The following is a 14,006-nucleotide window of genomic DNA, read 5'->3' as shown; positions in this document are numbered from 1 at the left end:
TTTGTTTTTGTTTTGAAGAGATAGTGCAGGAGTATTGTGAGTCCTCCTTTTCTCTCAATATAAATATAAATATAAATATATATACATATTACCAACCAATTTAAAATAAATTATAAAGCTCATGAGAAGTCACTCCTACTTTGGCACGCATCTTCAAAACCTAAAAACATTCTCCTATAGAATCAAAATATCATTATCATGCCCAACGGAAGTAATGATAGTTGCCTAGTATGATCAGGAAATTACTAATGTCATCCCTAGGTGAGTTTTTTAATATAATTTTTAAGATCGTAAATAGAAATGTGAGGCGCCTGGCTGGCTCAGTCAATAGAGCCCACAATTCTTGATCTCAGGTTCATGAGTTTAAGCCCCACACTGGCGTAGAGCATCCTTTAATAAATAATAATTAAAAAATTGTAAGTAGAAATGTGATTCACTGTAGGAAATTTGGAAAATAGACAAAAGCATTAAAAAATAAAGTCACACAAAATTCCACTAAAATTCCAGATAAACGCTGTCAAAATGTTAGTTTATCTCCTTCCAGCTTTTTCCCTATATGTTCAAATACATATATATCTAGTTGCAAAAAAAATTTGAGATAATCCTTTACATAGTTTTGTGTATTGCATTCTAAAGTATTAAGTATTTTCCCAAATCATAAAAAATGTTCAGACATAATTTCAGTAATTGTATAAATGACAAAATGACACTGCAATTATTTGTCTTTTTGTGGTTGAACATTGAGTTTGTTTACAATTAGATGGAGCTTTTTTAAATGGAAAGAAAGAGAAAAAAGTAATGGAAAGGAAGAATGAGAATATTTACAAGGCCTACAATTTACAAGTAACAGGATTGATCATTTGAAGTTTGTTGCCATTAGTGGGACAACAGAGAAATTCCAATTAGTCTAGATTAGTTAATAGGGTTGTACCAATGTTAATTCACTGGCTTCGATAATTGTGCTATGCTTCTGTAAGAAATTAAAGGAAGCTGGATAAAGGGCAAATGGGAACTATTTTTGCAACTCTTTTGTAATTCTAAAATTATTTTAAAATAATTAAAAAAACAAACTGGATAGAAATCTTTTATTTACAGAAGCATCTTTAATCGTTGAAATGTTAGTTTAGGATTTATCTGGAAGGAAATGGATGATTAACTTTCATCTCAGATTTAAAAGCGGGGATGTTAGGATAGGAATCTTGTTTGGCATAGATTAGGAATGATTTGTTCTCCTGGCCCCTTCAGGATGTATTGACTTCAGTGAAATGATACTTAAAATGTTCAGAGTTGCAGGACACTCCTAGACAGCAGTGGTTGGTATAGACAATCACTTGCTATAAACCAATAAAGTTAAATGTTCAAGTTAAATAATATACCGTTTATTGCACGTCTCCCATTTAAGAAGATAAACTATTTGGGGTTTTATCAGTCAGAAATTTTTCTTACTTTGTACTTCTAGTTTTATTGTGAGGCCAGCCCATTTTGCAAAGGAAAAAAAAAAAAAGGAAAGCAAAGGATTTAGTCTTTATTAATTCATGAGACTAAGTAGATAAAACTGTGATCCTTCCAGGCAGTTTTCCGTAATTCCTGGATAAAAAGTAGAGTGGGAACACGTGGGTAAAGGGGTCAGCAGGAGTCAAATATGATTTAGTAATAGGCACAAAGACAGGCTCCTTTCCTTTCCTACTTGGGCCATCCCGTTAAGGGTTGCCATCAACGTAGAAGTATCTAAAAAGGAGTGCATTTCAAAAATATTTTTACCTCTGTCCCCATCCCAGAAAAAACCATGGTGTGAAGAATGGTCTTGTGTCAAGGTCTGTAAGGTAGAAAGCTCCTCCCTGGCTTGCTTGGAAGTGATCTTTCCTGGCAAATGAGCAGATAGGGACTTACTCTCAAGCTCATCTCCAAAGGCCATATTTAGGCTCTTGTAGTTTAGGATTTAAGGATGGGGTTGCAGCAGACGGACAGAGAGCTTTGCCTTGGAGAAGACTCTACATCTTATCTCTTTTCCTTCACAGATCAGGGGGACAAGAACAACGCCCTAATGAATCAGGAAGTTTTGACTCTGCAAGAAATGCTTAACAGTCTCGACTTCAAGAGAAAGGTTAGTGAAGAACTTTAATTTGACCTTTTGCCTATCTTTCTCCTTTTCCTATATTTGCTGCTCCTACTGAAAAGAGTCAAGCTTTTGGATTCATTCAGTTCTATTTGAGCTGAATGAATAAATGGCAATGTTTCTAGGAAGAGTGCCATCCTGTTTGCCATGCTTCTCTTCCTAAGTTTACAAAGCTGGCCCTCTGTAGAGTTTATCTTGTTTATGCAGTACATTCACTGTAGCTACCATTAATTCCAAGGAGAACATTTTACCCAGTTTTTATTTACCACAATCTCAGACGTGACTGTTTTAGTTTCTGTACTTAATATGTTGATGTGGGTTCTGCTACACATGTACAATTAAAATATTACTTGATGGCTACTAAAATTTTACTAGAAAAATTTTACCAGTTTCCACTCTGAAAAATGGCCTCATGCTAAATAATTTCATAGATTGCAGGGTAGTTCATTGACAACTGAACACGTTCAATCTAATCTCCTTTCAAGGAAAGGAAATTTTTTGTGGCTCAATGAAATATTTTAAAAGAGGAGAAACATTTCTATTTCAACTTTCTCTATCTCCTTGAAAATAAATGCAATTGAAATTTGAGCAGTCACTGATAAATCAAGTGTTTATTTCTAAAAGCTCAGCTTCATTTTTTTGTGCAGAAATTTGTGTGAGCACAAATAAATGTAAAATTTATTTTCACCCTACATTATAAGCTTTAACAGTTAGATATCAGATTTTAAACATGCAAATATTTAATCAAGATGAACTAGTGGGGATCCCTGAGTGGCGCAGCGGTTTAGCGCCTGCCTTTGGCCCAGGGCGCGATCCTGGAGACCCGGGATCGAATCCCACATCGGGCTCCCGGTGCATGGAGCCTGCTTCTCCCTCTGCCTGTGTCTCTGCCTCTCTCTCTCTCTCTCTCTCTCTCTCTGTGACTATCATAAATAAATAAATAAATAAATAAATAAATAAATAAGATGAACTAGTGTTTTTGTGCATAACAAATCTGTACTATATGTATAGCAAAATTAAGTGGTTTATCCAAATTCAATTGGCTTGTCACTAAATTGGGATATGAATTCACACCTTCTAATCCCTAGGCCTTTAAAAATTATACTTCTCTACTCTGCTTCCTTCAACCCAGATAAAGTCCTAAAAAGACTAACACAAAGAGGCTCAACTTTAGGCACTACATTTTAAATGCATATATTTATAAGAACATCAATTTAATGTATGTCTTTTTAAAAAGCAGAAGATGTATGACTAGAAGATGCAATATTGTCACAAGAGTTACAAACTCAATGTGTTTGGTTTTGTACTAAATGATACTAAATGATTATGAGATGTTCTGAGATTGTGAACTGTGGTCATATGCTTCTTTCTTTGTAACATTTAATTATAATGATTTAATAGTTTGAAAGGGCAGTGCTATGGTAAATAGAAGGTAGTATCCAATAAAATATTTGGTGAGGATTTTATTTTATTGTTTTTGTTTTTTGTTTTTGGTGACGATTTTAACCAAGCATTTATCCCCCAGGTCAGACAGATTGTTTCCCGGATTGAATTATGAGTGATGTTGGTTGTATCTCATGAAAATCTTTTCAGTAGTCACCTTTGTTTTTAGGAAGCCCTCAGTAAGATGACACAAATAGTAAATGAAACCGACTTACTAATGAACAGCATGCTAATGGAAGAGTTGCAGGACTGGAAGAGGCGACAACAGATCGCCTGCATTGGAGGGCCACTCCACAATGGGCTCGACCAGCTTCAAAACTGGTAAAACAAATTGACTTTAGTTTCTAGAGAAAACCACAGGAAGTACAAAACTTCAGTGTCGCTCAGCCAGAGAAGGCAGGCTTAGACCAAAACATAAATTAATTCAGTTTATTGATGGTTTATTAGCAGCTGGGAACTCCACAGTTGAGAACAAATAGATGTATACGTACTTTTTTTAAGATTTTATTTATTTATTCATGAGAGACATATATATAGAGAGAGGCAGAGACAGGCAGAGGAAGAAGCAGGCTCCCTGCAGGGAGCCCAACGTGGGACTCGATCCCAGGGCTCCAGGATCATACCCTGGGCGGAAGGCAGCACTAAACCTCTGAGCCACCCAGGGATCCCCTGTATACATATTTTTAATTGTATTCCCTTGGGGCAAAAAATAAAGCATCTATAGAAATCTATAGAAGGCATAAGAATTGCTTAGTACTCTCATATACTAAATTAACCCTAAAAGACTCCAATGAATTTTTGAAACCAGCAACGAGTACAACTTTCTCTAAGGACGTAAGAAGCAGTAGCTTCAAAAGCTTGAAAAAAGGTATCTCAGCTTTTAAAGGTGTATTTTAAGAAAGTTGGAGTTAAACATTCTTTTTGTGTTTTCAACGAAGTGATTGTATTTAAATGAAAAATCTCAGATGGCTACTTCAACATGACATCCCCTATGCATGCACATATGCAATCATATACAGATACTGCCCATTGTATTAGAAGAAAAAGTCTTGTATTAGAAGAAAAGTCAGTGACTTGCTGAGAATGCAGAATGCTGGCCTCCCAGCACCCTGGACTCCCCGAATCAGGTGCCCAGAGTCCGGGGCGAGCTGCCCTCCCCTCGAGCCCCCACCACCGGCCCCCTGGGGCAGTGGCACCAGCAGGTGGTATCAGTGTGCGCCCCGAGGGAAGGCGGGCACCCCCGGGCACCCCTCTTTCATTTGTGATTCAGGCAACAACTCCAAGAACCGACATGGGGTGGAAGCCATCAGATGCTGCGCACCTGAAAACCAGCGGACACCATGTGGGTCAACTGCCCTTCACTGAAAAACCCCCAAATGACTGGGATCTCACGGTTTGCTAGAGAAATGTTTCTGGAGCAGCAAAGCATCCCTGATGGCAATGTGACAGGCGAAGCTCAACACCCCGCCCTGCTCTTATTAGGGGGTTCAGGGGGCCTGGAGCAACCCGCCTTCCCAGTTCCCATAAGCAAAATGTAAAGGGTGTATGGGAAATACAGCTACAAAGGGTTTGGAGGGCTTGGAATGATTAGGTAGATGAAGGCAGGCTTATTAACTTTGGCAACGTCCACTGGGTATTTTAAAAGTCAGGGTTATAACTGCAACACGAACAAAAAAGCGAGCCTGCTCCCCCAAGGTCAGGCGGGAGGCCTAACTGGATGAGGGAAACAGCTGAAGACTCTGATCCACCAACTAGTTCTCAAGCTCCTGCTGGGTCCCCAGGCTATTTCAAGTCCTTTAACTTCATCCCTGGTCAGCCGGCCTCCTGGAAAATTAATGCCATGACTCCTGGGGTGAATGATCTCACGGGATAAAAGTGTGCATGAGTCAGAGCAGCCCAGGGCCCCAGCTGGAAGGTGCCAGCAGCTCGGGAGCATGGCCCGTGGATGCGAAGGGCCTGGACACAGGGGCAGAAGGGAGGAAGGGAGTTCGGAGCAGGAAAAAAAAAAAAAGTTAAAGTTTTCATCAGCAATGCAAAATAAATTTATCTGATGGAAGAACACTTAGAAAAAAATAATGAAAAAGAAGGGAAAAGTTCAGTTGAAATCTAAAATTGCTCTTAAAGGGTACAATTCAGGGCACCTGGGTGGCTAAGGAGTTGAGCATCTGCCTTTGGCTTAGGGCGTGATCCCAGGGTCCTGGGATCGAATCCCACATGAGGCTCCCCGGAGGGAATCTGCTTCTCCCTCTGCCTAAGTCTCTGCCTCTCTCTATGTGTGTCTCATGAATAGATAAATAAAATCTTTTAAAAAAATAAAGGCTACAATTCAGTATAATGGAAATATATCATAACTGGGGCCACTGGCACTAAAAGCTCTGCCCTGCCAGGGCTACTTCTCAGAAACAGTAATAATTGGGCAATTTTTAAAACATACTGATTTTCCTTGGAGGGATGCTTTGATTCTCTAACCTCACTGTGATAATAAACAGTAATATACACAATAATAAAGTATAATAGAATAATAAAAATAATAAACAACAAAGGAAGCAATCAAGAACCTAGTAGATAACAGTGCTTATACCACAATCAGTGGGGGGTTGACAGATCCTTCCGCCACAGCACTATGTAGGGAGTAAACTTTTAAGTAGAAAGAGCTGCTGTCAGGGTCAGACGGACTTACAAGTCTGTCCAGACATCCTGCCTCCTCTCTAGTTGATGGTCCCTTGGGTGTCCACTTTGGAATATCTCTTCCCTAGACTTCAGGCCCAAGTTCCCACCTCCATTTCCGAGGTGAAATCACCACACAGTGAGTAACACTCTAAGCCCATACCTTTCTCTAGGCAGATAATTTTTGGCTAATACGTAGGATTTGTAAAAACATTGGGGAAGGGAGTCCATTTCATATTGTTTTTGTTCTTTAGTATTCTTACACAACATTCTTCATATCATGTATCTTTAAAGTTTTAAATTTGCTCTTTCTTTACCCATTATTGAGTACCATATATATGTTTAACGGACTTTTAAAACAACTGTTAAAAGGGATCGGTTCCAGAAGTTGACAAAATTTTATAAATGATGTTTATTACTACAGGTATCAATGACAAAACATTGAAAACATTTTCCATGTATTATACATCTCAGAGGAAAGAAGGGATTAGAGAAATAAACATAAAGAACTGTCACTAACCTTTAATGGAATTAAGTGAATGATTTTGTTAATTGAATAATTATTTAGGAATTTATTTTTTGCTAATGCAGTTAACAGTTAAAAGAGTAGAGTGTTAAGTGGGGAAACCATCTGCTGATTTTGATTTGATGTTCAATAGCTTTACACTGTTGGCAGAAAGCCTGTTCCAACTCAGAAGGCAATTGGAGAAATTAGAGGAACAGTCTACTAAAATGACCTATGAAGGGGACCCCATCCCCATGCAAAGAGCACATCTGCTAGAAAGAGTCACCTTCTTGATCTACAACCTTTTTAAGAAGTAAGTAAATTTAAATGCGTCATGGCAGCCTCCATCCCGTGGGGTTGTAAGGATATCCTGGCTGGGGTTTTGGTGTTCAGGCGAAGCAGGGTAGGGATGTGTTAAACAGTGAGCCTCAAGTTAAAGTGAATTGAGGCTCCAGAGAGTTCCAGAAACATTTCTGCTCTTCGCTATTTATTCATCACTTCTCCCAAAAACTGATTCAGTTTTCTATAAGCCAAGCACAACCTCCAGCTGAAGTTCATTTTTAACATTTTAGAAAAGAAGATTTCAATGACTTCTCAAGTATATATCCAGGATATGAAGGGTAGAAGCCATGTGTATGTGTATAAGCTCATCTAAAGAAAAAAAAAAAAAACACAACTATGTACCAGAAATTCTAATATCCAGTTCAAAGATGACATGAAATTAACTTTTTACTTTATGTTTAGTTTGATAAAAATAGGCTTTTATTCTCGACTCAAGAATAACAATTAAGAATTATTTACTGCTGTTATTTAAGGGACAATCTTTAGGCATTTTTTTCCATCTCCTAGTAATAATTTATGAGAAGCTTTTGGAAAGATTTGAGTTTAACGGAGGTTTGAATAGCTTGTAAGTATAGAAAATTTGGATTTCTTAAGAGGACAGCATCCTGTTTCTCTGTGGTTTTCAGCCTGACAATATTTTCAATGTTCTCAAATGATGTGCTTTATTTCCTTTTAATCTAGCTCATTTGTGGTTGAACGACAGCCATGCATGCCAACCCACCCACAGAGACCGATGGTACTTAAAACTCTCATTCAGTTCACTGTAAAGCTAAGGTAGGCAGCATGTGCTCTATCTTTCCATTTGTTTGTGGGGCCACGGCCACTGCTTAATTAAGACTAATTTCTCCCATAGTGCCTTTCATTCAACTCTTCTATATTAAATGCCTCCTGCATGCCCAGCACTGAGCTATGGTGGATACTCTCAGAAATGTTAATATGAGGGCCCTGCCTGTAAAGAATGTGACAGTAAATATAAAGACATGAGGGACATTAGCATGAACGCTTGGAATCACAATATGGGGCATCGTGGGATCAATTGCTGAAAAGATCAGTTGGGAGAAGACTGGAGAGTCTGGAGAAGTCTTGTGGCCCCTTTAAGGAAAGACCTCGCAGGAAGAGCAGAAAGGGAAGGAGAGTGGGATTGTAAGAGAGCCAGACTACAGAAATAATGACTTCCTGGGTCTGTTTTGCAAGCATGTGAAGTAGAGAGAGGCAAAATTGAGTAGATTGGGGACAGAATATGGAAGACTTTGAATATCTTGCCCAGGAAACAAAAAATAACATTCTTCTCCTGTGATTACCCAGCAACTAGCTTATAGGATTTTTATGAAAAATCTCAGCGTTGTAATTTTCAACATATCCTTACTATGTACCTGATTTAAAGATATATGACTTTCATGTTATTGTTGCTTTGTCCATGCATTTGGTCCTTTCCATTAGCTGAGTAACCAAAACATATCATTTTCCTTAACAACTTTTAAAATAATGAATTTGAGCTTGAACTTTTGAAGATTTTCATTCATGCATCAATCCCCCAAGGCCCCAAGTTTTTAAATTCCTAATCACTAAATCACCTCTAATAGGACAGGAAGTGGTGATAACACAGTAGATATTGATTTAGGGCCTCATGATAGGGTCTGTGATCACATATCACTATTAGAACTTTATTTTTATTTCATTTTATTAATTTCCATTTTATTGAAATGTATTGACATACAGCACTTGAGAAGTTTAAGCTGAACAGAGTAATGACTTCTGTAAACTGCAAAATGATTACTACACTAAGCTTAGTTAACATCTACCAACTCAGAACTCCATTTTTAAAGGAAAGGCATTTTTCTTCAATTTGCATTTTAAATACCTTACGTGAAATTCTTTTTTTTTTTTTTTTAAGATTTTATTTATTTATTCATGAGAGACAAAGAGAGAGGCAGAGACACAGGCAGAGAGAGAAGCAGGCTTCCCGCAGGGAGCTCGACCAGGACTAGATCTGGGACCCCAAGATCACTCCCTGAGCTAAAGGCAGATGCTCAACCACTGAGTCCCAGGTGTCCCCTGAAATTCTTAAGTCATTGCCTTTGTGTGAATTTTGCAAGAACGTAAGAACCAAGAACAAAAGCCAGAGGACAATTTCTTTTAAAATGTTATGACTTTCAAAAGTTCCTTCTTCATCCTCACATCTCTATATAACCCAGAAGATAGTAACACTAAAGAGAAATAGGATAGAGGGGTGGCGGGCATCCTACTTTTCCTTGAGACACCTCTGTAGATTATATGATATGTTTAAGATTCTCTCTGGGACAAAAAGGGAGATGAGTAGAGATTGCTTAGCCAAGAGTTCTGAGTGGAAGAGGCCTCTTGAATGGGCATCGCCTTGCATGTTGTTTGAACTAATTGCCAGGGCTACTGACCATTAATTAGTCCCTGACTTGAGTGTTTCCACTTTCCTCTTCCACATTTCTGTTGGGCCCCTGTCCTTCTTCCCTGTACCCCTGTTCTCCACCATCTTGATAAATGATCCTTTACTTAGTATTTTCTCTAAAACCCCTCCCTACCATAGCATTCCATCCTCCTATTTCTAAGGGAAGGGTGACAAGGACTCCCTTCAGTCATCACCGTCTTCCAGTGAATCAGATTCTGAAGTAAGATCCTTACTTCACATGACCTTCTTACCTCTCACTGCTAACAACTACACACATCATATTCCCAACCCTAAAACCAATCCTGTGCTTTGTATAGGATAGTTAAGGAACATTTGTCACATTCTGCCCACACTTTTGCTTGGGCTATCATCTATGATTACATTTCTCCATTGCCCATCAGTTGCTTATCACCATTCTCCATATTCCATCTACTACTATATTTAGCTGGACTTCTTCCTTTGATGTATAGCCGTGTCCTCACACTTCTCCCTTCCCCAGTCTTCACTACACCAATTCTTTAGTACCTAGGGCTGTACTGGGTCTAGATGAGATGTTCAATACATGCTGAGAGAATGATTGGGGTTTGGGATGAGTGCATGATTGGAGTGAGTGAATGAGTGATTGAATTAGTATCTCTGAAATTAGACTGAACCTGCAGAGAGGATCTATCAGAGGTTACAACTCAGAGGAGTTGAAGAAAGCAAAAGAATAAAGGAGGAGCTGACACCAGAAGAAATTAAAAGAATTATTACTCTGATCTTTCATCACTTATTTGCTTGGAGTTAGATCTTTTTTAGTTATGCACATTTTTGCTGTCATTTTCATAGTGTATTTAAACATTGCAAATGCATTTGAATTGGAATTTTTCACATTCCGCCAAGGTCTGATCTTTCTCAGTATTTTTACCATAAAACAATGATCATCAAAATATTTAATTTTCTAAACTTACAGTTTTTTAATGATACGAGAATAAAATGGAGTGATATTAATAAATTTGCAAAGAATTTTTCTTGTATTTATACATTTAACCCAGATTTGAGCTTTAGCCAAAAAAAAAAAAAAAAAATATATATATATATATATATATATATATATATATATGTATTTTTCTGACCTAGCCAATGTATTACCCAACACACATCAACTGAAAATACTTTCCAAATTTTTGTCAATATGATATTAAGTGACTGGTGTCAATATGAATTACATGACAAACTAAAGAGGAATTGGACATTTTTATTTTTACTTGTTTTTGTTTTATTTTAATTACAATATAGTTACTATACAGTGTTACATTAGTTGCAAGTGTGCAATACAGTGATTCAGTAAAGAATTAGATATTTTAAAAACACACTAACATATAACTAGAGATAACCTAAATTTGATTGTATATATGACATAAATATATTTAAATATTTAATTATAAAAAGTTTTTTAGCACTTTTAATTTTTGCCTCTGATTCTTTATTTATATGTCTTTCCAGACTATTAATAAAATTGCCAGAACTAAACTATCAGGTAAAGGTGAAAGCATCAATTGACAAGTAAGTTCTAATTTCATTTTGAAACATGAAAATGTGAGACTTTTTAAAAAAAGAACTTTCCTCATTTTGTAGAATAATTTCAAACTTTTAAATGTATTTCTCTAACATTACATATCAATGTACTTCAAATATTTGACTTTGAAGTTCAAACATTTAATAGAACTCCAATGAAGACTTACTTTAAAAAATTTTACTATAAAGTCTTGAAATGAAAATTAGGACTATATTATACTGTCCCCTAAAGTATCAAGGAAAGTTTTTACTAGGTCTATAAAATAGCTCATTTTAAGGAATCTTCTTGATTTTACAGGAACGTTTCAACTCTAAGGTAAGAAATTCATTTTAGAATTGTTTTTGCTGTTCTCATAAATATATTTTACCTGAGAACGTGTAAATAGCTAAGATTTTCTCTCTAGCAATCGAAGATTTGTCCTTTGTGGAACTCATGTCAAAGCCATGTCCATTGAAGAATCTTCTAACGGGAGTCTCTCAGTAGAATTTAGACATTTGGTGAGTTCAATTACACAAGCTTCTCCCCCCTCCCTGAATCAGACATGTCTTTACAAATAGGCCTTGTAATTCAATGTATTTGGGGTTTGGGGGGTTTCTTATGTGAGATTAAGGGCCATATTGAGAAATAAAATATGGCGTCATTGAAATATTAAAAAGAGTAGGGAACTTTAACTCAGAAGTCCGGGTTCTCAACAATGGTGATACAGTACCTAAATACAGATGCCAGTTGGTCAATATATTTTGGTAATGATGACAGAGATCATTGGTCTTATAATGGAGAGGCATTCCTGATTTCATTTTTTTAAATCTCTCCAAGAAACGATATCCAGCAACCACATGTCTGGCCGAAGGTACTTTCATTTTAGGAGTAGCTTGAGGAAGCAACTGGGTATGACAGTTGCACGCAGTTTGCTTTGGCATGTCTAGAAAGCTTCTGACCCCGCCTCACCCAGTTGCTTCTTGTTTTTACCACTTCCTCTTAACCTAGAGTTCTCTTCCTGCTTTCTTTCTAATTCTTTGCATAGCTCTTAGATTCCCAAAGACTCTACTCCTTTCTTGTCCATGCATGTTACTCATGGTTTCTTAACATTTAGGAAGTTCCTCACCTGAATGTTGGGGTGCCACTGAATCAGCCTCAAGGGGTCTTTCTTAAAGATAAAATTTAAGTTCACAGATACCTGCCTATGCAAGCTTATGGTTTTTGGTTTTGATTTTTGTTTTTGTTTGATCTTTAGTAGTGAAGAGTACCTTTTTAACTGAATCCCTCCAACGTGATACTGATAAATAAATAAAATGAAATGACAAGTCATGTATTATGTATCCTTTTAACTGGCACTCTTTTTGCTTAAGTTCAATTTCTATCCTTAAGAAATTTTCAACAATGGACAGTGTTTGCTAATAAATAAAGCTGTAAGAGATCCTTAACTTAGAGATGTCTGTCTCTCAAAAAAAGTCATGTGCTAAAAAAAAAGGAACATACCAAAAAAGGTTATGTCTTTCTTCCAGCAGGTATAATATATAAATTAACAAAACCTTACTTTTTGCAGTCCTCATCTAGTTGCAAAGCATTTTTAAATATATTATTTTTTGCATAATAACTTTAATTGCTTTTTAATATAAAACTAAATGTAGAAAATCAGAGAGGAAAAAAAAAGAAAAAAAAGAAACTCAGAGAGGTAAAAATTGTAAAATTAAAAATCACCTGTATTGGGATCCCTGGGTGGCGCTGCGGTTTGGCGCCTGCCTTTGGCCCAGGGCGCGATCCTGGAGACCCGAGATCGAATCCCACGTCAGGCTCCCGGTGCGTGGAGCCTGCTTCTCCCTCTGCCTGTGTCTCTGCCTCTCTCTCTCTCTCTGTGACTATCATAAATAAATAAAATAAATAAATAAAAATCACCTGTATCTCCCTACCTTGTAACACTATTAACATCCATAGTTTTCATTCTCTTATACATACATGTATATGAACTTTTTAAGTGGGATCAGATTGTACACGCTATATAAATTATTGTCTGCCCCTCTGTTTAATTAAGTAACCTCTATCCTGACCATTTTTGTGTCAGGAAGTCTCTAATGCCATTTAGTAGCTTACTGTGCCATATGGCACACTATCCCATCGTTTGTTTTCCCAATCCTTTGCATTGGACTTAGTTTCACAGGGATTAAGAATCATCATGGCTTAGCTCAGATGATATTTTCCAGGTACAAGGGAGTGCTGAGCAGATTTTAAAACATCCCAGCATGATTTCCTCTTTCCAAAATGTTGGCTAAAAAGCGTAGTCTTATTAGTATGTCAACTTGCTCACTTACCTCAGTGAAGGTTTCTAAAGTAGGGGCATCCCATGAGATGAAACAGGAAGCTTCTTTTTAGGCAACTATGTTAGACATCTGGGTACTGTTCTTAAAGGAAAATTGTAGCCAAGGAATGACTACACTAGGTATGACCAACTTGATATTTAATTGATGATACTTCTCCATCTAAACACTGTTCTTTGTTTGTTTTTTGTTTTCTGGGTTTTTATATTTTTGCAAAGCAACCAAAGGAAATGAAGTCCAGTGCTGGAAGCAAAGGAAATGAGGTACAAAATGTTTTCTACAAGATAATCCTTTTAAGGAAACAACCCTATAATATCTTATTTTTACAAAGTTTTTCAACTGCCCTTTATCGTTAAATATAAAGTCAGACTTGTGTCTGTCTAGTTACAAATTAAAGCTTGATAATTACAGTGTAAGAAAGTTTGTCTTAAAAAGGAGAAAACAGAAATTGCATATAATAATACCTTCTTAAAAGAACAACTATTAGCATTTGGTTCACGTCATTCTAGATCTTCATCTATGTATATATTAACTTACATCTATGTACATATTAGCTTAAGTGTATATACATATTGTTTCATAACCTGTTTTTCCCCACACATAACAATATAAGGTGAGCAGCTTTCTATAACCTTAAT

The 14,006-nt window shown here is 36.9% G+C and overlaps 1 protein-coding gene across 3 annotated transcripts in view; it reads left to right on the top strand.

The window, feature by feature from the left end:
• Nucleotides 1-14,006, top strand: part of STAT4 (signal transducer and activator of transcription 4) — a 113,089-nt gene that overhangs the window by 74,434 nt on the left and 24,649 nt on the right. For all 3 annotated transcript variants that reach the window (XM_041737044.1, XM_041737045.1, XM_041737043.1), the window contains exons 7-14: nt 2,019-2,104; nt 3,729-3,880; nt 6,886-7,044; nt 7,755-7,847; nt 10,981-11,040; nt 11,351-11,368; nt 11,457-11,550; nt 13,587-13,631. In XM_041737044.1, coding sequence (XP_041592978.1) covers nt 2,019-2,104; nt 3,729-3,880; nt 6,886-7,044; nt 7,755-7,847; nt 10,981-11,040; nt 11,351-11,368; nt 11,457-11,550; nt 13,587-13,631 — 707 coding nt within the window. The remainder of the gene's footprint in view (nt 1-2,018; nt 2,105-3,728; nt 3,881-6,885; nt 7,045-7,754; nt 7,848-10,980; nt 11,041-11,350; nt 11,369-11,456; nt 11,551-13,586; nt 13,632-14,006) is intronic.

The sequence above is a fragment of the Vulpes lagopus genome, chromosome 22, assembly GCF_018345385.1.
Source record: "Vulpes lagopus strain Blue_001 chromosome 22, ASM1834538v1, whole genome shotgun sequence".
NCBI lineage: Eukaryota > Metazoa > Chordata > Mammalia > Carnivora > Canidae > Vulpes > Vulpes lagopus.
The sequence above is the reverse complement of the archived record's forward strand: the minus strand, read 5'-3'. Positions and strand labels throughout refer to the sequence as shown.